The sequence below is a fragment of the Cherax quadricarinatus genome, chromosome 9 (assembly GCF_038502225.1).
Source record: "Cherax quadricarinatus isolate ZL_2023a chromosome 9, ASM3850222v1, whole genome shotgun sequence".
Lineage (NCBI taxonomy): Eukaryota > Metazoa > Arthropoda > Malacostraca > Decapoda > Parastacidae > Cherax > Cherax quadricarinatus.
Genome location: NC_091300.1, coordinates 25,540,419 through 25,566,429, shown reverse-complemented (window position 1 = coordinate 25,566,429; position 26,011 = coordinate 25,540,419). Strand labels below are relative to the sequence as shown.

The following is a 26,011-nucleotide window of genomic DNA, read 5'->3' as shown; positions in this document are numbered from 1 at the left end:
GTTAAACACCTGACGCGCGCCGACCCAAATTGGATAGGTCCTTTGCACAACTCACCCACAAACTATTCTACCCAAGAAAATTTAAAAATTATTATTTGTCCAGTGTATTATTAAATTCTTCCCAAATTCTATTAATTATAAATGGATCTAATTTATATAAACCAAAGGAAATATTCATATTATTGTCAAAACTGCTTTTTATGAAACAAGATTCAATTATATTCCTGTCGACCATGGACTTGCTTGATACTACTTTCTCAACTTTTTGAAAACCAATTGGATGGTTAAAATCTCTTACATGAATAAATAGAGCATTGGAATCTTGTCCAGTTCTAATGCTATATTTATGTTGTTTTAATCTTAGTTCGAGATTTTTACCAGTTTGACCGTAATAAACTTGTAAAATTTGCGATAAAGTTTATTACGGTCAAACTGGTAAAAATCTCGAACTTAGATTAAAACAACATAAATATAGCATTAGAACTGGACAAGATTCCAATGCTCTATTTATTCATGTAAGAGATTTTAACCATGCAATTGATTTTCAAAAAGTTGAGAAAGTAGTATCAAGCAAGTCCATGGTCGACAGGAATATAATTGAATCTTGTTTCATAAAAAGCAGTTTTGACAATAATATGAATATTTCCTTTGGTTTATATAAATTAGATCCATTTATAATTAATAGAATTTGGGAAGAATTTAATAATACACTGGACAAATAATAATTTTTAAATTTTCTTGGGTAGAATAGTTTGTGGGTGAGTTGTGCAAAGGACCTATCCAAGTTGGGTCGGCGCGCATCAGGTGTTTAACCGTTGTGGGATCTGATAGTGAGGTGCTGGCCAGACCCCTTATATAGCTTCTTTGGATGCTTTACTTTCATAGTTCCTTGACAATGTGAGTAGTCACGAAAGCGCTTGGAATTTCTCTATTCTTTCAGAGTGGTTGTTTTGCACATATATATATATATATATATATATATATATATATATATATATATATATATATATATATATATATATATATATATATATATATATATATATATATATACACACACACACACATACACACACACACACACACACACACACACACACACACACACACATATACAGTGGACCCCCACATAGCGATATTAATCCGTTCCTGAGAGCTCATTGTTATGCGAAATTATCGTTATGCGAAAGAATTTTCCCCATAAGAAATAATGGAAATCAAATTAATCCGTGCACGACACCCAAAAGTATGAAAAAAAATTTTTTACCACATGAAATATACATTTTCCTACACACGAAGAGAAGGATACATGCACAATAGTAGAGCAGTACATGCACAATATATATTGTGCATGTACTACTCTACTAAATTAAGAATAAATGACAAACTACCTTTATTGAAGATGCAGCAATGACTGATGAGACACTGTGTCCTGGGAGTGCCTTTTCCTCCTGAGTACTGTAGGTCCTGTTTGGCATTTTCTTCCAGAACAGGCCTTATCACACTGTGTATGCCACTACGATTCTTAAATCTCTCAAACCAACCTCTGCTGGCTTTAAATTCACCAATACGAGCACTAGTTCCAGGCATTTTTCCCTGTTCACCTGGGTGTTAGTCAACTGGTGTGAGTTGCATCCTGGGAGACAAGATTAAGGACCCCAATGGAAATAAGTTAGACAGTCTTCGATGACACTGACTTTTTTGGGTTATCCTGGGTGGTTAACCCTCTGGGGTTAATTGTTTCTTGGTATTCTCAATAAGCCACACCTGCAACGGTGCTACAGCAGCAGTTGACAGTGCTACAGCAGCAGCTGACAGTGCTACAGCAGCAGCAGACGGTGCTACAGCAGCAGCAGATGGTGCTACAGCAGCAGCAGACAGTACTACAGCAGCAGCAGCAGCTGACAGTGCTACAGCAGCAGCAGATGGTGCTACAGCAGCAGCAGACGGTACTACAGCAGCAGCAGATGGTGCTACAGCAGCAGCAGACAGTACTACAGCAGCAGCAGCAGGTACTGCAGCAGCAGCAGCAGCAGCAGCAGCTGACGGTGGTGCAGCAGCAGCTGATGGTGCTACAGCAGCAGCAGCAGCTGACAGTGCAGCAGCAGCTGACAGTGCTACAGCAGCAGCTGACAGTGCTACAGCAGCAGCTGACAGTGCTACAGCAGCAGCAGACAGTGCTACAGCAGCAGCAGACGGTACTACAGCAGCAGCAGATGGTGCTACAGCAGCAGCAGACAGTACTACAGCAGCAGCAGCAGCTGACGGTGGTACAGCAGCAGCAGCAGCTGACAGTGCTACAGCAGCAGCAGATGGTGCTACAGCAGCAGCAGACGGTACTACAGCAGCAGCAGATGGTGCTACAGCAGCAGCAGACAGTACTACAGCAGCAGCAGCAGCAGCAGCAGCAGCAGCAGCTGACGGTGGTGCAGCAGCAGCTGATGGTGCTACAGCAGCAGCAGATGGTGCTACAGCAGCAGCAGACAGTACTACAGCAGCAGCAGCAGGTACTGCAGCAGCAGCAGCAGCAGCAGCAGCTGACGGTGGTGCAGCAGCAGCTGATGGTGCTACAGCAGCAGCAGCAGCTGACAGTGCTACAGCAGCAGCAGATGGTGCTACAGCAGCAGCAGACGGTACTACAGCAGCACCAGCAGCTGAGGGTGGTACAGCAGCAGCAGCTGACGGTGCTACAGCAGTAGCAGCAGCTGACGGTGTTACAGCAGCAGCAGCAGCAGCAGCAGCATCAGCAGTTGACCATGGTACCACAGTATTTCAATAATATTTCTCACCCTTTTTACCACAGGGTTGGCACTAGAAGTTTTCTTGGGGCCCATGGTCACTTATTTTGCAGATAAAATCACCAAAAACGCTGTAATAATACGAAATGTTCCGATTGTATGCTTGGATGTTGCCGTGGAGGCTGGCTTATAAACAATGCCACCGGCGGAACATGTGAGGCTGGCTCAGGCCGCATATTAGACGCGTCTCGGACGAATAGCATTGAGCGGGTTTTTTAGCGGTATGCGAGGCAAAATCTTAGCGATAAAATGTATCGGTATGCGGATTTAACGTTATGTGATGCCAACGGTATGCGGGGGTCCACTGTATACACACACACACACACACACACACACACACACACACACACACACACACACACACACACACACACACACACACACACACACACACACACACACTGGAACCTTGATTTATGAGTTTAATCTGTACTGTGACCTAGCTCATAACTCAATTTACTCGTATATCAAATTAATTTTCCTCATTTAAATTACACGTAATTGAAAAGCCATTAATCCGTTTCTGTAGACAGCCTGTACTGTCTGCACAGACAGCCTATGCTGTCTGCCAGCTTAGTTCATATTTTGCACTCAGGTGCTGCCCTCTCTAGGCCTGCCCAGGTCAGTGGGACGCTGGTCCCACTTACTCTCACTCTGGCAACACCTTCTACTCAGTCAAGAAGTCCACTCCTCTCTCCCGGGCCATGGGCACAAACACACAAGCCTGTGTATACCCACCACGACTTTGCAAATAAACCAAGAAGCCTCCGAAGACGTATCATTCACTCACCCGCTCTGCAAGAGCCACCAAATAATCTGGTAACATTCCTGCACTCTGGAGACTAAGAAAAAAATACTTGAATATGATGCTATTATCAGCTGTACAGCTTATTTATCTATCACAATTCATCTAATATGACATAATAAACAATATAATTAACACAGAAACATGATATATACTTTAGAATGAATAAAATAGGCCATAATATGGTGGTAGAGGCAGCTGCAGAAGCATCTTCCATTTCTGTCCAACTTTGACTATAGTATCTTCCCTTGCTCTTACTGTAAGAGAAAACAGAGTATTTTTGAGGCTAACTGCAGTAGATCACTAGTTTTCTAAGGAAAACAATGAAACAATGTACAGGTACCATCTGACTTATGACCAAGTTCGATTCCGAGAAACCGGTCGTAAGTCGAAATGGACGTAAGCTGAACCTTACTACTAAATATCAACATCGCATTTTTGTAATGACTTTATTTTTTTGTTTTATTTTGATATTTCATTATTTACTTTACTTTTTATGCTGTTAGTAGTACTGTATTTTATACTGTAAGGTTTAGGATAAATACTGTGTACAACACAAACAGTTGTTTATTTCCCAGAAATTTGGCATAGAAAACAAGGTCGTAAGTCGAATGGTCGTATGTCGAGCAGGTCGTAAGTCGGATGGTAGATGTATTTATAAATAAGAAATATCGTATAAAAACTGTTTATATAAAGTGTATATGTACTTACACACTTGGAGCAGAGATGGTGGGGGAGTTTGAGGATGGGGGAGTTTGAGAGTAGGGGACTTTGAGAGTAGGGGACTTTGAGAGTAGGGGACTTTGAGAGTAGGGGACTTTGAGAGTAGGGGACTTTGAGAGTAGGGGACTTTGAGAGTAGGGGACTGTGAGAGTAGGGGAGTTTGAGAGTAGGGGAGTTTGAGAGTTGGGGAGTTTGAGAGTGGGGGAGTTTGAGAGTGGGGGAGTTTGAGAGTGGGGGAGTTTGAGAGTGGGGAAGTTTGAGAGTGGGGAAGTTTGAGAGTGGGGAAGTTTGAGAGTGGAGGGATGTTGAGGGTGTGGCGTATGATGTATTGCCTGGTTAAAGTCCATGGAAATCGTCTTTTTCTTCTCAGCACTGTCCTTTGCACTTATTTTCTTAGGACCCATGGTTAGAAAAAAGAAATTTGGCCAAATGGCTAAAAAAAAAAAAATGCAAACAAGCACGAGAGAACTGCTCCCACAGCGATGTAAACATGTACTGCTTACCAGATGTTTTGCCATCAGCTGTGCCAACTAGCGGCAGCATTCTGAGTTATTATTACATACGTATTATGTATTATTATTATTAATTTAGGAAACTGAAGCTCTATCGTTATTATAATAATATCATTATTATATTATGATTATATTATTATTATTACTGTATTATTATTGTTATTATTAAGTTAGGGAACTGGAGCACAGATCCAATCCCCTAGATCAAGAGCCCCTCACCAGCATCAAGGAAACTTGATGCTGGTGAGGGGCTCTTGATCTAGGGAATAGAGCCTGTGCTCTGGTTACCTATATTAATGATAATAATAACACTAATAATAATAATAATAATAATAATAATAATGAACGCCGCAAACTCGGTGCACTGTTTACCTTGCTATGGTGGCAGTTCTCTCGTGCTTTGCTTACATTTTTGACAGTCATTTGGCCAAATTTCGTTTTTCTAAGCATGGGTCCTAAGAAAGTAAGTGTAAAGGATAGTGCTAAGAAGAAAAAGAGAATGATTTCCATGGAATTAACCATTAAACTGTCCAAACGTAGATATACAGTGGACCCTCGACATTCGATACTAATCCGTTCCTGAGAGCTATCAAATGTTGAAAATATCGAAAGTCGAATTAATTTTCCCCATAAGAAATAATGGAAATCAAATTAATCCGTGCAAGACACCCAAAAGTATGAAAAAAAAAATTTTACCACATGAAATATTAAGTTTAATGCAATAGAATAATTACAATAACAACAATAACAATAGAATAATTACAATAAAATAATTGACACTTACCTTTAATGAAGATCTGGTGATGATTAATGGGATGGGAGTAGGGGAGAGTGTCGAAGTTGTTACTGTTTAGAAGGGGAATCCCCTTCCATTAGGACTTGAGGTAGCAAGTCCTTTTCCGGGGTTACTTCCCTTCTTCTTTTAATGCTACTAGGACCAGCTTGAGAGTCACTGGACCTCTGTCGCCGTTCCTTTAAGATTTGTCTAAAATGGGCCATAACATTGTCATTGTAATAGTCACCAGCACGGCTTGCAATAGCTGTGTTAGGGTGATTTTCTTCCATAAAGGTTTGCAGTTCAACCCACTTTGCACCCATTTCCTTAATTTTTGAAGTAGGCACAATGGAGTCCACAACTGGCATAGGCTTCTCAGGGTTAGCCCCAAACCCTTCAAAATCTTTCTTAATTTCCATACTAATTCTCACCCTTTTTACCACAGGGTTGGCACTAGAAGCTTTCTTGGGGCCCATGGTGACTTATTTTGCAGAAACAAGCACCAAAAACAGTGATAATATGGAATGTACCGAATGTATCCTTAGATGCGCACACACTGGCTGGCTTGTAAACACTGGCACACACGGGGCAGTTCAGGCCACACGTGGACACGTCTCATACGAATCATATCGAATGTTGGGTTTTCAATTGAATGTCGAGGCGAAATTTTTGCGTTAAAATGCATCGAATGTCGGATTTATCGAATGTCGATGCCATCGAATGTCGGGGACCACTGTACATTTTTTTTACATTGTTTCTTTTGGAGAAAATAAAGGTTGGAGTGCTACGCGCCCAAACGTAGATCTGCATTTGGACAGTTTAAGGGTTAAAGCATGAAATCATAGATAAACAAGCGAGGTGTCCATGTTTTGGGATGAGGGGGAAGGGGAGGAGCTGGCTCGTAACTCAAAGCAAAAATCGACCCAGGGACGGCTCATATCTCAAAAAACTCAGTACGTTGGGACACTTGTAAGTCAAGGTTCCACTGTGTGTACTCACCTAGTTGTACTCGCCTAGTTGAGGTTGCAGGGGTTGACTCCTAGCTCCTGGCCCCGCCTCTTCACTGGTCGCTACTAGGTCACTCTCCCTGAACCATGTGCTTTATCATACCTCTGCTTAAAGCTATGTATGGATCCTGCCTCCACTGCATCACTTCCCAAACTATTCCACTTCCTGACTACTCTGTGGCTGAAGAAATACTTCCTAACATCCCTCTGATCCATCTGTGTCCCCTTGTTGCTGTGTCCCATCTCTGGAACATCTTGTCTTTATCCACCTTGTCAATTCCTCTCAGTATTTTGTATGTCATTATCATGTCCCCCTATCTCTCTTGTCCTCCAGTGTCGTCAGGTCGATTTCCCTTAACCTCTTCTCATAGGGCATACCCCATAGCTCTGGGACTAGTCTTGTTGCAAACCTTTGCACTTTCTCTAGTTTCTTTATGTGCTTGGCTAGGTGTGGGTTCCAAACTCGTGCTGCATACTCCAATATGGGCTTAACGTACACGGTGTACAGAGTCCTGAACAATTCCTTATTAAGATGTCGGAATGCTGTTCTGAGGTTTGCTAGGCACCCATATTTTGCAGCAGTTGTTTGGTTGATGTTCACTTTAGGTGTGTGTGTGTGTGTGTGTGTTGTGTGGGTTGCATATATATATATATATATATCCTCTGGGGTTATTGTTTCTTGGTATATATATATATATATATATATATATATATATATATATATATATATATATATATTCTCACCCTTATCTCTCTCTCCAGGTATTGCATACACACACACCTACCATCCGACTTACGACCTACTCGACTTACGACCGTGTTTTTTATGCCAAATTTCTGGGAAATAAACAACTATTTGCTGTACACAGTGTTTATCCTAAACCTTACAGTATAAAATGCAGTACTAACAGCATAAAAAGTAAAGTAAAACATGAAATGCCAAAATAAAACAATAAAATAGTCATTACAAAAATGTGATGTTGATATTCAGTAGTAAAGTTCGACATACGTCCATTTCGACTTACGACTGGTTTCTCGGAACGGAACTCGGTCGTAAGTCGGATGGCAGGTGTATGTATATACAGTGGAACCTCTGCTTGCGAGCGTGTCCACGTGCGAGTTTTTCCAAATACGAGCAGTCGATGGGTCGATTTTTTGCTTCCATAGGCGAGCAAAATTTCCATAAGCGAGCAGACCTCAAGGCAGGTTCCTTAACACTGGTGAGGGGCTCTTGCTCTCGGGAATTGTATGTCATTTGTTTGTTGGACTATCTTATTGAAACTTGGGCAATGTATGATGGAAAGATACTTCTTAAAGTACAACAAAAATGAAAGAAATCTAAGCATAAATAATGGAGTTCACTTCTCAGCAATTAGCCACCCCTTAGTGGTATTTTTGTATGGTTTTTATGGTTGTATTCTCGTTTCTTTTTTTATCTCATTTGATAGAATGGAAGATATGTTACAGAAATAGGTATTTTTTTGATTGCTTTCATGATGAAAGGTACCTTGAAATTCAGCTCAATGTAGGAGAAATGGTCCATTGCTTGGCTATGTTTCAGAGTAAACAAATGTAACAGAAATAATAGTATTTCTTACCTTAAATTGTGGGTGCTGGTGTTTGTGGATGATTGTGAAGAGAGTGGAGAGTTATGTTGTGGCCCTACTGGGCTGAGGTGGATGGTAGAGGTTCTGGTACTGAAGTTGATGGTTGTACTGGAGTGTCTAACTTTAAGTCATTGAATCAAGTGATTCAGTAAGTCAGTCAAGTGATTTACTAAGTCAGTCAAGTGGTTCACTAAGTCAGTCAAGTGATTCAGTAAGTCAGTCAAGTGATTCAGTAAGTCAGTCAAGTGATTCAGTAAGTCAGTCAAGTGATTCAGTAAGTCAGTCAAGTGATTCAGTAAGTCAGTCAAGTGATTCAGTAAGTCAGTCAGGTGATTCAGTAAGCCATTCAAGTCATTCAGTAAGTCAGTCATCCAGTCAGTAAATCAGTCAATCAAACTCATGCTAAATGACAGGCTACTGTACATTTTATTCATTTTAGAGTATATATCAGGTTTCTGTGTTATTTATATTGTTTATTATGTCATATTAGATGTAGTGTGACAGATATATAAGCCATAGAGTTGATATTAGCTAAATTATTGAAGTACAGAATTCCACTGGAATGGATTAATTGCATTTCAATTTATTTAAATGAGGAAAATTAACTCTGCAAACGAGCAAATCCAGTTGCGAGCAAGGTCTTGGAACGGATTAAACTCACAAGTAGAGGTTCCACTGTATATACAGTAGGGCCCCACTTATACAGCAAGTTAGGTTCCAGGCTACCGCCGTAAAGCGGAAACCGCCGTAAAGTGGAACACCCTTTTTTTCCACATAAATGCATACAAACACTAGATAACAAGTTTACACTAACATATATTAAGTTAGCAATAGAACCAGGCATCAAAAAACAATAAAAAAGTACAATACACACATAGTGCACTCATTACTTATCTTAAAATATTTATAGTCTTAATCTAGGGTGAGACAAGTAGTATTTATTGTAAGAAATCAAGTGTGGTATGTATGGTAGTCAGCCAGGCTACCTTACCAGGCCACCCCACCCACACATACTATTCTATGATATTTAAGCATCCCAGAGCGATCATTAACCTTAAAATATAGTATATACAGTGCGGTATGTATGGTAGTCAGCTCCATACCAGGCCACCCCACCCACACATACTTACATCTTGTATAAAGTATTTATAGTCTTAATGTAGGGTCAGGAGTAAGTAAATGAGATAAAACGTATAAATGAGAGAGAGAAAGAATGAGTGCATGAGAGAGGACAGGCGCAGAGTTATGTAAACAAACCAGGCGAAGGTAAGTTTTGTAAACAAAGTGTACACGTCTGGTTTGTGTACAAGTTACATTGTGTACAGGTTGTCTCTACATTGATACGGTAGAATAAATAAAGAAGAACACTCCCATTCTCATGTAACATCATTTTGAGAAGAAATGATGCTCTGAGTGAAGGCAATGGAAATAAGTCACTCTGACTTTTTTGGGTTATCCTAGGTTCTCTACACATATGTTATGTATGATACTCTATGTAACTGTATTTGTGTATACCTGAATAACCTTACATACATACGAAAGGAATAATTTTCTACAGTTACCCCAGTAACACATTTTCTCTTATGTTAGATTAGAGAAAATGTTATTCTTGCTGTCACTTGTACAAGTTATCTGGCTACCACATCTCATATTTATGTTTATTTATTCTATTGTGGGGTGTATTTATCATCTTTTTATGTTATGCATCGTGTTTATTATATAATTTAAAAAAAAATATCATGGATGGATTAATGAAAATGTGTATATTAACGTAATATATTTAATGACATTTATTATTATTATTATTATTATTATTATTATTATCATCATTTCTAATATGAGACTCGATTTTATTTATTCTACCGTGGGGTGTATTTATCTTATTTATATGTTATGCATCGTGTTTACTATATAATTTTGAAAAAATATCAAAGATGGATTAATGAAAATGTGTATATTAACGTAATATATGACATTTAAATGAGACTCGATTATTATTATTATTACTAATATGACGTCTGGAGACATAAGACACTCTTACTGATTTTAATGTGTACCTGCATGCCAGCACAGTATGTAAGTTTATTTAGGTACAGGTATACATAAGTATAATTATCAGAGTATATATAAAATATGAAATAACTTTTAAAAGCATTTGAAATTTTGGAGTTTCCAGACAAAATGGAGAGACGTAATGCTTACTGAGCTCACGGAGAATGTAAACAAACAGGGTGGGGCGCGGTGACCGTATTAGAAAGTCAGGTGGGGGGAGCCGTATAGCGAGTTTTGGTCATAATTTGAAATGACCGTATTAGCGGAACGCCGTAAAGTGAAATGCCATAAAGCGGGGCCCTGCTGTATATACATACATATACAGGAGGGCCCCACTTATACGGCGGGTTAGGTTCCAGGCTACCGCCGTAAAGCGGAAACCGCCGTAAAGTGGAACACCCTTTTTTTCCACTTACAAATGCATACAAACACTAGATAACAAGTTTACACTAACATATATTATGTTAGCAATAGAACCAGGCATCAAAAAACAATAAAAAAGTACAATACACACATAGTGCACTCATTACTTACCTTAAAATATTTATAGTCTTAATCTAGGGTGAGACAAGTAGTATTTATTGTAAGAAATCAAGTGTGGTATGTATGGTAGTCAGCCAGGCTACCATACCAGGCCACCCCACCCACACATACTATTCTATGATATTTAAGCATCCCAGAGCGATAAAATGTATATACAGTTCACTCATTACTTACCTTAAAATATAGGGTGAGATGAGTAGTATTTATTGTAAAATATCAAGTGTGGTATGTATGGTAGTCAGCCAGGCTACCATACCAGGCCAACCCACCCACACATACTATTTATTCTATGATATTTAAGCATCCCAGAGCGATAAAATGTATATACAGTTCACTCATTACTTACCTTAAAATATAGGGTGAGATGAGTAGTATTTATTGTAAAAAATCAAGTGTGGTATGTATGGTAGTCAGCCAGGCTACCATTCCAGAGAGAAAGAATGAGTGCATGAGAGAGGACAGGCGCAGAGTTATGTAAACAAACCAGGCGAAGGTAAGTTTTGTAAACAGTGTACACGTCTGGTTTGTGTACAAGTTACATTGTGTACAGGTTGTCTCTACATTGATACGGTAGAATAAATAAAGAAGAACACTCCCATTCTCATGTAACATCATTTTGAGAAGAAATGATGCTCTGAGTGAAGGCAATGGAAGTAAGTCACTCTGACTTTTTTGGGTTATCCTAGGTTCTCTACACATATGTTGTTATGTATTTATGTTATGTATCATGTTTATTATATAATTTTGAAAAAAATATCACGGATGGATTAATGAAAATGTGTATATTAACGTAATATACAACATTTAATGATACACCGAGCTCAGACAGCGTAAACAAACTGAACAGGTTGTGGACGATCACTCGGTCAGGCAAAATAGACGGTATTAATACGTGTCCAGTTTTAGTTCATTCATGTACATTTGTAAGAGTTTGTGAAACTTTTACCTTATAATATTTTTATTATTATTATAATAATTAAATCACGAAACAAATACTCTTACACTGTGTACAAGTTAGTACAGAATTATAGCTATAAAGTGAAGGCATACAAAAGGAATATTTTTCTACAGTTATCCCTAGTAACAGGTGACGGGCTAGAGAAAACGTAATTCTTCCGACACTTCTACAAACCGTTTGGTAAACATCTCATATATATTTGTATAAATTTTTATACATATTTTAAGAAAAAGAGGATAAATAAGTATACAAGATATGATGTAGGGCGAAATGACAGTAGTTTGTTGGATTATGTATTGGTAGATAAAAGACTGTTGAGTAGACTTCAGGATGTACATGTTTATAGAGGGGCCACAGATATATAAGATCACTTTTTAGTTGTAGCTACACTGAGAGTAAAAGGTAGATGGGATACAAGGAGAATAGAAGCATCAGGGAAGAGAGAGGTGAAGGTTTATAAACTAAAAGAGGAGGCAGTTAGGGTAAGATATAAACAGCTATTGGAGGATAGATGGGCTAATGAGAGCATAGGCAATGGGGTCGAAGAGGTATGGGGTAGGTTTAAAAATGTAGAGTTGGAGTGTTCAGCAGAAGTTTGTGGTTACAGGAAGGTGGGTGCAGGAGGGAAGAGGAGCGATTGGTGGAATGATGATGTAAAGAGAGTAGTAAGGGAGAAAAAGTTAGCATATGAGAAGTTTTTACAAAGTAGAAGTGATGCAACGAGGGAAGAGTATATGGAGAAAAAGAGAGAGGTTAAGAGAGTGGTGAAGCAATGTAAAAAGACAGCAAATGAGAGAGTGGGTGAGATGTTATCAACAAATTTTGTTGAAAATAAGAAAAAGTTTTGGAGTGAGATTAACAAGTTAAGAAAGCCTAGAGAACAAATGGATTTGTCAGTTAAAAATAGGAGAGGAGAGTTATTAAATGGAGAGTTAGAGGTATTGGGAAGATGGAGGGAATATTTTGAGGAATTGTTAAATGTTGATGAAGATAGGGAAGCTGTGATTTTGTGTATAGGACAAGGAGGAATAACATCTTGTAGGAGTGAGGAAGAGCCAGTTGTGAGTGTGGGGGAAGTTCGTGAGGCAGTAGGTAAAATGAAAGGGGGTAAGGCAGCCGGGATTGATGGGATAAAGATAGAAATGTTAAAAGCAGGTGGGGATATAGTTTTGGAGTGGTTGGTGCAATTATTTAATAAATGTATGGAAGAGGGTAAGGTACCTAGGGATTGGCAGAGATAATGCATAGTTCCTTTGTATAAAGGCAAAGGGGATAAAAGAGAGTGCAAAAATTATAGGGGGATAAGTCTGCTGAGTATACCTGGTAAAGTGTATGGTAGAGTTATTATTGAAAGAATTAAGAGTAAGACGGAGAATAGGATAGCAGATGAACAAGGAGGCTTTAGGAAAGGTAGGGGGTGTGTGGACCAGGTGTTTACAGTGAAACATATAAGTGAACAGTATTTAGATAAGGCTAAAGAGGTCTTTGTGGCATTTATGGATTTGGAAAAGGCGTATGACAGGGTGGATAGGGGGGCAATGTGGCAGATGTTGCAAGTGTATGGTGTAGGAGGTAGGTAACTGAAAGCAGTGAAGAGTTTTTACGAGGATAGTGAGGCTCAAGTTAGAGTATGTAGGAAAGAGGGAAATTATTTCCCAGTAAAAGTAGGCCTTAGACAAGGATGTGTGATGTCACTGTGGTTGTTTAATATATTTATAGATGGGGTTGTAAGAGAAGTAAATGCGAGGGTCTTGGCAAGAGGCGTGGAGTTAAAAGATAAAGAATCACACACAAAGTGGGAGTTGTCACAGCTGCTCTTTGCTGATGACACTGTGCTCTTGGGAGATTCTGAAGAGAAGTTGCAGAGATTGGTGGATGAATTTGGTAGGGTGTGCAAAAGAAGAAAATTAAAGGTGAATACAGGAAAGAGTAAGGTTATGAGGATAACAAAAAGATTAGGTGATGAAAGATTGGATATCAGATTGGAGGGAGAGAGTATGGAGGAGGTGAATGTATTCAGATATTTGGGAGTGGACGTGTCAGCGGATGGGTCTGTGAAAGATGAGGTGAATCATAGAATTGATGAGGGGAAAAGAGTGAGTGGTGAGTCTGTGGAGACAAAGGACTTTGTCCTTGGAGGCAAAGAGGGGAATGTATGAGAGTATAGTTTTACCAACGCTCTTATATGGGTGTGAGGCATGGGTGATGAATGTTGCAGCGAGGAGAAGGCTGGAGGCAGTGGAGATGTCATGTCTGAGAGCAATGTGTGGTGTGAATATAATGCAGAGAATTCGTAGTTTGGAAGTTAGGAGGAGGTGCGGGATTACCAAAACTGTTGTCCAGAGGGCTGAGGAAGGGTTGTTGAGGTGGTTCGGACATGTAGAGAGAATGGAGCGAAACAGAATGACTTCAAGAGTGTATCAGTCTGTAGTGGAAGGAAGGCGGGGTAGGGGTCGGCCTAGGAAAGGTTGGAGAGAGGGGGTAAAGGAGGTTTTGTGTGCGAGGGGCTTGGACTTCCAGCAGGCATGCGTGAGCGTGTTTGATAGGAGTGAATGGAGACAAATGGTTTTTAATACTTGACTTGCTGTTGGAGTGTGAGCAAAGTAACATTTATGAAGGGGTTCAGGGAAACCGGCAGGCCGGACTTGAGTCCTGGAGATGGGAAGTACAGTGCCTGCACTCTGAAGGAGGGGTGTTAATGTTGCAGTTTAAAAACTGTAGTGTAAAGCACCCTTCTGGCAAGACAGTGATGGAGTGAATGATGGTGAAAGTTTTTCTTTTTTGGGCCACCCTGCCTTGGTGGGAATCGGCCAGTGTGATAATAAAAAAAAATAATTAATAAATAAATATATATATATATATATATATATATATATATATATATATATATATATATATATATATATATATATATATATATATATATATATATATATATATATATATATATATATATATATATATGCATGCATGCAAAACAACCACTCTGAAAGAACAGAGAAATTCCAAGCGCTTTCGTGACTACTCACATTATCATAGTTCCTTGATAATGTGAGTAGTCACGAAAGCACTTGGAATTTCTCTATTCTTTCAGAGTGGTTGTTTTGCATATTTTGAAATCACCTGTTTACTGTGATCTTATTGCATATATATATATATATATATATATATATACACACACACACACACACACGCACACACACACATATATGCAAACAATCACAGACAGGCGATTTACGAGCCACCTCCCACCCCCCTTCCCCCTCAACGCAAAACCTGGAAACCTTGCTTGTTTATGATTTCATGCTTTAACCCTTAAACTGTTCAAACGTAGATCTGTGTCTGCGCGCTTAGTGCTCTGACCTTGATTTTCTCCATAAGAAACAATTTTCCCATAAGAAACAATGTAAAAAAATGTAGATCTACGTTTGCACAGTTTAAGGGTTAATTCCATGGAAATCATTCTCTTTTTCTTTTCAGCACTGTCCTTTACAATTACTTTCTTAGGACCCATTCTTAGAAAACTGAAATTTGGCCAAATGACTGTCAAAATTGTAAGCAAAGCACGAGAGAACTGCTCCCACAGCGAGGTAAACAGTGCACTGAGTTTGTGGCTTGTACTGCATATACATATATATATATACATGTATATATATATCATGAAATACTTTTTTATTAATACTATTATGGAAAGTGTTCAATTTTCCAGACCAGAATTTTATATAAATTAATCAAAATATTCAGTTTAATACATGGTAAACAGGTATGAGTATGGCTACGTGACTTTAGCATGTAGTATGCTGCATACGTGACTAACAAAATTTATACCCATTATGAGGTTAGCCAGGAGAGCCTATCAGCTCTTAAATTTATGCTAAAATCAAATCTTTAGATTTTATTATATTTTGATTTACTGTATTGTGAAAACTAATACAGTGGATGAATGAAGTTACTGACACTTGCATTATGGATTAATATGCAGTATCTGTGCACAGAACATTAGTACATACCGTAATTGTGAACTGGCACCTCTCAATCATGCTGGGGGCTATAATACTGTGCCATAGGCGAGTGTATTTGTATCGTGTGTCACATGTGGGTAATTCTAGGGCTTAATTCCTGAGTTACTCAACGTCTACCATTTTTGTAAGGACTTCAGTAGTGTACTATAAAATCCCCCGGACACCACCATGACACACAAAACTCCTGTTATAATACCTAATATACCCTGGCCTGTTAGGCAGGGTGTTAAGTTGTAATACATAAAGGTGGTGACCCTACAGATTTAAACAACTATAGGCCAATATCAAACTTACCATTGCTATCCAAAATCTTTGAGAAACTCGTGCACAGGAGACTATATTCATTTATAACGGCACAAAACATACTCAACCCCTGCCAATTTGGATTTAGGAAAAATAAAAGCACTAACGATGCAATCATAAAAATGCTAGATCTGCTTTACACAGCATTGGAAAATAAGGAATATCCACTGGAATTTTTATTGACATAAGAAAAGCTTTTGACGCAGTAGACCACGGCATCCTACTCACAAACTTGACCATTATGGTATAAGAGGCCATGCGCTTGCATATTTCAAATCTTACCTTACTAATAGGTATCAGTATGTCACCATTAAAGACAGCATCAACAACACAGCCACTTGATACTGGAGTTCTGCAGGGAAGTGTCCTTGGTCCCCTGCTCTTCCTCATATACATCAATGATCTTCCAAACGTATCTCAACACCTGAACCCCATTCTCTTTGCTGACGACACGATTTATGTCATCTCTCACCCTAATCTTGCCACCCTCAACACCATTGTTAATGAGGAGCTGATCAAAGTATCGACTTGGATGACAGCCAATAAACTTACGCTTAGCACTGACAAAACCTACTACATAATGTTTGGTAGCAGAGCAGGAGATGCACAAATTAACATTAAGATCGACAACACTCTAATTGCCAGGCATAATGAGGGCAAATTCCTAGGCCTATGCCTCGACAACAACCTGAACTTCAGCACCCATATCCAACACATAACCAAAAAAGTATCCAAAACGGTTGGGATCCTCTCCAAGATACGATACTACGTGCCGCAAACTGCCCTTCTCACACTACAGTGGACCCCCGCATAACGATTACCTCCGAATGCGACCAATTATGTAAGTGTATTTATGTAAGTGCGTTTGTACGTGTATGTTTGGGGGTCTGAAATGGACTAATCTACTTCACAATATTTCTTATGGGAACAAATTCGGTCAGTACTGGCACCTGAACATACTTCTGGAGTGAAAAAATATCGTTAACCGGGGGTCCACTGTATACCATTCACTTATATATCCATACCTCACCTATGCTATCTGTGCTTGGGGTTCAACTGCAGCAACACACCTAAAGCCAATAATAACCCAACAAAAAGCCGCAGTAAGAATAATCACTAAATCCCATCCCTGGCAACACCCCCCCCCCACTCTTCATAGATCTAAACTTACTCCCTGTTCAGTACATCCACACTTACTACTGTGCAATCTACATCTACAGGACCTTAAATTCCAATATTAACCTTGACCTAAAATGCTTTCTTGATAGTTGTGACAGAACCCACAGGCACAACACCAGACACAAACATCTCTGACATTCCCCGTGTCCGACTAAACCTTTACAAAAATTCAATGCATGTCAAAGGCCCTAAAATCTGGAGCACCCTACCTGAAAATTCTAAAAATGCAGACACATTCATCACCTTCAAAACTACCATCAGAAAACATCTTATCTCCCTGATACACCCTGTCAACTAATTACACGAATACCACCTGGTGGTTAACACTTACACTCACTCACCCATTTGACCATAAACAGAAATATCAATCTCATTCTCAAAATAATGAATCTTAACTAGTCATAAGTTGGCCTGTGATACTCCAATACTGAAACTATGTATAGTGCCAAAACAAAAGCATTCACATTGCTAAACTCACAAACTAGTATTTAGTCACTTAGCCATAATACCAACTTACCTCATAATTTTGTAATATTTTAAACTTAAGATTTAATTTAAGTCTGCCCGAAATGCCTAGCCATGCTAGGTGTTCTAGTGGTACACTCTGTAATTATTATTTTACTACATGTAAACTACACAATAACCAAATTCTGTAAACTCAGCATTGTAATCCTTATAGAGAATAAAATTTGAATTTGAATCATCACCACCACATGGTGAGTTTAATCGCACTTCACAGGTATTTGTAGTTCATTATAAAGTCCACCAAAACGATATCATAATTAAACAGTATATCTTTTACAGCTTTTAGATAAAATCATCAGCTTGTACCCACATGTCATCATACATCCTGTATTTGTTTTAGGGCCTTAAACATGGGTATGTGTTGGAGGGCAGTAACAAACCTGGCTCCTCATTGCTCTGTAACACAAGTCCTCTGATAAGGCAGAGTAAGTTTTGTGTGTGTAGTATGTCCCACTACTACAGTATACATCTTGTAACAGTTTTTCAGGTATTCAATGGCTGTGCAAGTGCTAGACATTCTACAAGGGGAAAGAAAACTAAATATCGCAAGCCATTAGATCCCCAACACTCAGATGAATTACCAGGTATTGAAATTGTAATTTGATTTCCTTTGAAGCTGAATGTTCATGAGTTTTTTCATTAGTCATATATGACAGTGTTTTTGGTCATTTACATATGTAATTTACAGTCATTAATTGAAGAAAATACTGTGTATATACAGTACCATAATATAGTATTGCACAGTAATAATTCTTTAGCATAATGCATACTCTAGATTTTATCATTATTGTTGCATGATTATAATCTCATATTTTTCAGAGTTTGAATATGTGGGTGCAAGGTCTAGGCCTGATACTCTGATTTTCACATGGGGAATTGCAGACCATGGAGCTTTGGGGCGTGCTTCATTTGTGCGCCCAGAGCCTAAAAAGAACCAACATCACCTTCCATATGTTCACCATCCACACAGGCTTGAATTTGGTGAATATCATAAGGTATACAAGAACTAATATTTATTTTTTCGTATATTAATTTTGTTTCTTCTTTGCTGAATAGACATAAGTCAAGGGACTTCCACTAAGATGGGTACCATTTTCTTCCAGCTAGCTTATCAGATCACTAGCTAATGTTCCATTCTTTACATTCTTTTCAAAGTTAATTCCACTTAGGTAATTAGCCATGACCTCACTATACAAATTATTAAAGTTATCAAACAACAACAGTGACAAAAAAAAATTAATAGAAGACTTTTGATGCAGGCATCAATTTAGTCAAACATACTGTAAACACACAAACTGTACTCTCTGGGGTGCAGATGAGAAAGAAAGGTCATAATTTACTCCTGGAAAATACTAGCAAAGCAATCACTAAGTTGACACTAGGTATGTAGACAATACATAATCTGACTCCATCTTCTAAAATTATTCACTTACCTGGGGTTGAATTGAAGCAACCACTTATCTGATTTTTCTTGCAATTTGAATAGATCCCTTTGGAGCCTTTCCGTATCCTCATGTTCATATTCTCATGAGTTTTACATCATCAGCAAAGAGAGAGATATCTAAATCAACCCCATCCTAATAGCAATCCTTGTAGAACTTGGTAGTTACTCTTCCCCATTCTGAAGTCCTGACAGTTACTCATTTCTTCCTGACCTTAAGATATCCTTTGATTCACTGGAGTATGTTTCTTGTTATTTTCACCTGAATCTGAAGTTTTTGGCCCATCCTGTGTGCACGCTTATAAGTGTGCATGTTCACTTGGGTGTGCATGTGCATGTGTGCTTGCACATGTATTCTAAATTAAATTTTATGTGCTCAATTTCATGACATTTCTGTTTATTTTTAAATTTGTCTTTGACAGTGTGAAATATGCAGTAATAATAATTGCATCTCAAAATCTTTCAGGTTGTAGATTTGGCATGTGGTTATGGCTTCACCCTATTTGCTATTGACAGCAAGTCTGGAGTGTCTTGTTTTGGGACTGGATTGAATACTTTCTCCCAGATTGGTAAGCTCTGTATGGTATATTGATAATTTGAACAATCTTTTTGGTGTGAATGAATGAATACACTCATGGTGATATTTGTAACTTTTTATATTTGTTGTTGTATTTTTTAGGACATTTCATAAAATCTTTTTGTTGTTATAAGTGGTAGAGGCTTGAGTAACCAACAGATGTGTGTGAGCGTGTTAAGTCACTGTGTGTAGAGACGAGTAGTTTTTAGAGTTTGGCATGCTATTGGAGTATGAAGACAGTAATGTTAATGAAGGGATTCTAGGAAAGCAGTTAGCTGGACTTGTCATAGAAGTGGGAAGTACAGTGCCTTCAATCTTAGGAAGGGTAGGGGATGTCGCTGTTTGTAGGATTATGTGAATTGTGATGTTCACGCACCTTTGGTAAGACAGCTATTAAATGAACGATGTCTTTTTTTAGGGGGGTCACCCTACCTTGGCAGAAGACAGCTGATGTGGTTAAAAAAATAATGGCAAAGTTTTTTGTTCAGCAATTGCAATATTTATGTAAAATTCTGAATTCCTTATTGCTCAGTACTTGAGAGGAAGTATAGAGCAAAATGTGCTCCAGATACAGTAGGGCCCCACTTACACAGCAGGTTAGGTTCCAGGCTACTACGAGTAAGCAGACTTTGCCGGAAAGCAGAACGCCATTTTTTCCACTTATAAATGTATATAAATGCCAGATGACAAGTTTACACTAACATATATTAAGTTAACAATAGAACTTAGGCATTAAAAAAACAATAAAAAGTAAAATACACACACAGTACACAAATTATTTACCTCAAAATATTCGTTGTCTTAATGTAGGGCAAAAGGTGAGTAGCATTTACTATAAGAAGTTAGGTGTGGTAGCCCTCCTGGCCACCCCCACCCACACGTGATATATGATGATGCTTAAATAGAGTGTTAAAATGCATGTGCAGTACACTCATTACTTACCTTAAAAATTTGTTGTCTTAATGTAGGGTGAAAGATGAAAAGTATTTATTTGTAGAAACTGGTGTGGTAGGTAGGGTAGTGTAGGGAAGCCAGCCTGGCCACCCCACCCACTATTCAAATTCAAAGTTTATTCTCTATAAAGATTACAATGTCGAATTTACAGAATTTGGTTGTTGTGTGGTTTACATGTAGTTAAATAATGATTACAGAGTGTACCACTAGAACACCTAGCATGGCTAGGCATTTCGGGCAGACTTAGTTTAATTATTTATTTTAAAATATTACAAATTATGAGGTAAGTTGGTATTATGGCTAAGTGACTAAATACTAGTTTGTGAGTTTAGCAATGTGAATGCTTTTGTTTTGGCACAGTACATAGTTTCAGTATTGGAGTATCATAGGATTCATTATTTTAAGATTGAGATTAATATTTCTGTTTATGGTCAAATGGGTGAGTGAGTGTAAGTGTGAACCACCAGGTGGTATTCGTGTAGTTAGTTGATGGGGTTTATCAGGGAGATAAGATGTTTTCTAATGGTAGTTTTGAAGGTGATGAATGTGTCTGCTGTTCTAGAGTTCTCAGGTAGGGTGTTCCAGATTTTAGGGCCTTTGACATACATTGAATTTTTGTAAAGGTTTAGTTGGACATGGGGAATGTCGTAGAGATGTTTGTGTCTGGTGTTATGCCTGTGGATTCTGTCACAACTATCAAGAAAGCGTTTTAGGTCAAGGTTGATATTGGAGTTTAAGGTCCTGTGGATGTAGATTGCACAGTAGTAAGTGTGGATGTACTGAACAGGGAGTAAGTTTAGATCTATGAAGAGTGGGGGGGTGTGTTGCCAGGGATGGGATTTAGTGATTATTCTTAATGCAGCTTTTTGTTGGGTTATTATTGGCTTTAGGTGTGTTGCTGCAGTTGATCCCCAAGCACAAATAGCATAGGTGAGGTATGGATAAATAAGTGAGTGGTATAGTGTGAGAAGGGCATTTTGCGGCACGTAGTATCGTATCTTGGAGAGGATCCCAACTGTTTTGGATACTTTTTTGGTTATGTGTTGGATATGGGTGCTGAAATTCAGGTTGTTGTCAAGGTATAGGCCTAGTAATTTGCCCTCATTATGTCTGGTAACTAGTGTGTTGTCGATCTTAATGTTAATTTGTGCATCTCCTGCTCTGCTACCAAACATAATATAGTAGGTTTTGTCAGTGTTAAGCGTAAGTTTATTGGCTGTCATCCAAGTCGATATTTTGATCAGCTCCTCGTTAACAATGGTGTTGAGGGTGGCAAGATTAGGGTGAGAGATGACATAAGTCGTGTCGTCAGCAAAGAGAATGGGTTTCAGGTGTTGGGATACGTTTGGAAGATCATTGATGTATATGAGGAAGAGCAGGGGACCAAGGACACTTCCCTGCGGAACTCCAGTATCAAGTGGCCGTGTTGTTGATGCTGTGTCTTTAATGGTAACATACTGATACCTATTAGTAAGGTAAGATTTGAAATAAGCAAGCGCATGGCCTCTTATACCGTAATGGTCAAGTTTGTGGGGTAGGATGTCGGGGTCTACTGTGTCAAAAGCTTTTCTTAGGTCAATAAAAATTCCTAGTGGATATTCCTTATTTTCCAATGCTGTGTAAAGCAGATCTAGCATTTTTATGATTGCATCATTAGTGCTTTTATTTTTCCTAAATCCAAATTGGCAGGGGTTGAGTATGTTTTGTGCTTTTATAAATGAATATAGTCTCCTGTGCACAAGTTTCTCAAAGATTTTGGATAGCAATGGTAAGTTTGATATTGGCCTATAGTTGTTTAAGTCTGTAGGGTCACCACCTTTATGTATTGGTGTAACCCTTGCCATCTTGAGTAGTTTCGGGAAGGTGCTAGTTTCTAGTGACTTGTTAAAAAGTAATGAAATAGCATGCGAAAGGATATGGGCTGCTCGCTTGTACAGTAATGGTGGGACATTAGACAGATTCCCTGAGTTTTTTTTAAGTGACTTTATAATCTCGGTGACTTTCGAGGGCTCAGTTGGTGCAAGATAGAAGGAATTTGGGAAATTCCCATCTAGGTAGTCCCCGGCATGGGCATTAGTATGTGGGATTTTATTGGCGAGATTAGATCCTATGGTTGAGAAGAAGTCGTTTATCTTGTTAGCTGTGTCAGTGGGATGTAGTGGTGTTTCATTAGGTTTAGTTAGGACAATATTCTTGTTTTTTTTTTCAGTTTGTGGGTCCCTAGAATCTGAGTGTGTGTTTTCCAGGTCTTTTTTATATCTCCTCTAGTGTCTGTGAATCTACTGGAGTAGTATAGTTGTTTGGCTCTCTTTATTACTTTAGTGAGAACTGATGAATAGTGTTTAAGAATATCTTTGTGTATTAAGCCCTGTCTATATTGCTTTTCATATTGGTGTTTCTTGTCAATGGATTTCAGAATGGTGCTGGTTAGCCATGGGCAACCAAGCCGTTTGTTTGTGATCTGTTTCGTTTTTATAGGACAATGTTTGTTGTATAGTCTAAGTAATTTGTTAAGAAAAATGTCTGTCCAGTCATCAATACCATTGGCCTTGGAGAATTCTGTAGGCCAGTCAACAATCTCTAGGTCAGTTGTGAACTTCCTTATTGAGGCCTTGTCATGGAGTCTAAATGAGACTTTGTTGTATTCAAGTGGTGGTTTATTAATGTTTGTCAGGAGGAAGGTAGGGTAGTGGTCTGTAGTGCTATCTGTGATTATCCCTGATTTAAGGGGGGCTAGTATATTGGTCCATATGTGGTCTATTATGGTTGCACTTGTCTCAGTGAGCCTGGTTGGTTTAGTTATTGTTGGTATGAGAAGTGTGTTGTTCATATTGTTAATGAAATCAGTTACAGGCTGATCATCTAGTAAGCCAAGGTTGATGTTGAAGTCTCCAGCTAAGAGAAGGTGGTGCTTATTCATTTGTCTGTTTGTTATTAGTGACTTTAATTTCTCACTGAAATTTGGGATGTTTGTGTGAGGTATCCGGTAAATGGCACCGATTGTTATAGGTGTCTTAAGGTTTTTTACAGTAAAATTAGCAAAAATGTATTCCCCATATTCATCACTAAAGCAAGTGGTGCTAATACAAGATGATTGGTTAGAGTAATAGATTGCAATACCACCCCCAACTTGGTTTGGTCTGCAGTTGTGAATTGCTGTGTATCCTGGTAGAGGGTAGATATCTATTGTGTCCTGCTTAAGCCAGGTCTCAGTAAGAATAATGCAGGAGAAGGGTGTCTTTAGTGATTCAAGGAGTGCCAGGAGGTCGTCATAGTGTTTGCTTAAGGACCTGATGTTGTAGTTAAGTACGTACTGATAGGCTTTTAGCATTGTTTAGGATAGTGCTGGCTTATGATGCTGTGTAATAAAGGCAGTTACTTTCCAATAGGTTTTGATTGGGTGTCAGATTATAGAGGTTTAGATCAGGGTCAACATGATCAATCATCTTCTAGGTTTAAATTATGGTTATTTATATCCTGAGTTATGTGTTGAGTTCTAGTACTGATATCTGTAGTGGTGGGAAGCTTGGGTAAGTATATAGCTAGAGTATTTTGGTCATGTAGAGTATAGTCACTACTACACATAATGAAGTTGATGTTGTCTATGTGTTGTGCTGGAATGAACTAAAGTATAACTAGGTATAAACTAGTAATATAAAAATACAAATTTAAAATAGAACAAGACTCTCAATTGTAATTGCACTAAGGTCTAATATAATGACTTTTGTGGAGTCTATGTTTTGAGCTAGAATGAGCTATAGTACAACTAGATTTAATCTAATAATATAAAAATACAAATTAAAAAATAGCACCAGTCTCTCACTAGTAATTGCAATATGGTCTAATATAATGAATTTGGTATTGACTATAGTACAACTGAGTTTAATCTAATAATATAAAAAGGCACAAGACTCTCAATTGTAATTGCACTAAGGTGTTATATAAGTTGTTTACAAGAATTAGAGTATAACTAGATTTAAATTGACAAGATAAAATATACAAGTTAAGGTAGCAAAAGAATAAAAAAAAGTAGAAAAAAAAAAAAAGATATATGAGGTAGTTGGTACTAGTTAGCAAAAGATAGTTAAGGGCCTTGAACAATAATATAATTGAAATATACACTAATTGCACACACAATATAGTCACTAAGATATGAAAACAATCTTAGAGTAGGAATTATAATATAAACTTGTAATATAAAAATGCAAATTGAAATGGTACTTGCAATTGCACTAGAGTCTGGTATAGGTTGTTGACAAGATCAAGAGTATAACTAGATTTAAATTGACAAAATAAAATTCACAATTAAAGTACCAAAAGAATAATAGTAAAAAATAACAATGGTAATGTCTTGGTTATAATATGATAGTAAGATGGTAGACAGGTACACAGGTACAAAGGATAATGTAAAGGTTGGAGTTGAATATACAAACTTGAAAATTTGGCAACAAAATGTTATGGGAAGTATAAAATAATGTTTAATGTACAAAAGTAAAATTGACTGGTAGTAAATATGGTGTTTAATAAAATTTTAGTAAGTAATAATGATTACAAAAAAAAGTGAAAAAGTAATGTTTATTTCATTCAATATTGCACTGGTAGCTATACTAGAGATTTATTCTGCGGCCTCTCCTGCTACTTTCTCTAGCCTTAACTCTATCCATCACCAAGGATTACGTTTGTGCCTTGGTGCTTTTCGCTCTTCCCCTGTTGAGAGCCTCTATACAGAAGCGAATGTTCCATCCTTGTCTGATCGCCGTGATGCCCATTGCCTTCGCTACTATGTACGCTCTCACGATCTACACAATCCTTCCATTTATAGAATGGTCACCGATATTAGTAGACATTCTTTATTCGTTCGCCGCCCCTGTTTGCTCCGTCCCTTTTCTCTTCGCCTACATTCACTCTTGTCTTCCCTTCAGTTACCACCTTTATATGTTCATGTAGCATCTCACTTTTCCCTACCCCCCCTGGGAAGTTCCAGCTGTTCGGGTCTGTTCTTTCTCACTCCCTTGCTCGAAAGCTCAACTGCCTACGGTGGCTTCCCGCTCTCTTTTTCTTGATCACTTCCACTCCCATTCTCATGCCACCGCTGTGTACACAGATGGCTCTAAGTCTTCAGACGGCGTCGGATTCGCAGCAGTGTTTCCGGACAGCGTCGTGCGGGGGCATTTACTATCTTCAGCTAGCATTTTTTACTGCTGAACTGTATGCCATTCTTGCAGCACTT

General features: G+C 38.4%; 1 protein-coding gene across 5 annotated transcripts in view; it reads left to right on the top strand.

Moving 5' to 3' along the window:
* Window positions 1–19,857, top strand: part of LOC138852467 (RCC1-like G exchanging factor-like protein) — a 27,681-nt gene extending 7,824 nt beyond the window's left edge. For 4 of the 5 annotated variants that reach the window (XM_070083363.1, XM_070083367.1, XM_070083365.1 and 1 more), the window contains exons 3-5: window positions 18,289–18,393; window positions 18,629–18,804; window positions 19,717–19,857. In XM_070083363.1, the coding sequence (XP_069939464.1) occupies window positions 18,289–18,393; window positions 18,629–18,804; window positions 19,717–19,842 (407 nt within the window). In that variant the 3' untranslated portion in view covers window positions 19,843–19,857. Of the gene's footprint in view, window positions 1–16,726; window positions 16,947–18,288; window positions 18,394–18,628; window positions 18,805–19,716 lie in introns of those variants that run through there. The other variant, XM_070083362.1, reaches the window with a different exon arrangement.
* Window positions 19,858–26,011: the final 6,154 nt, after the last annotated feature.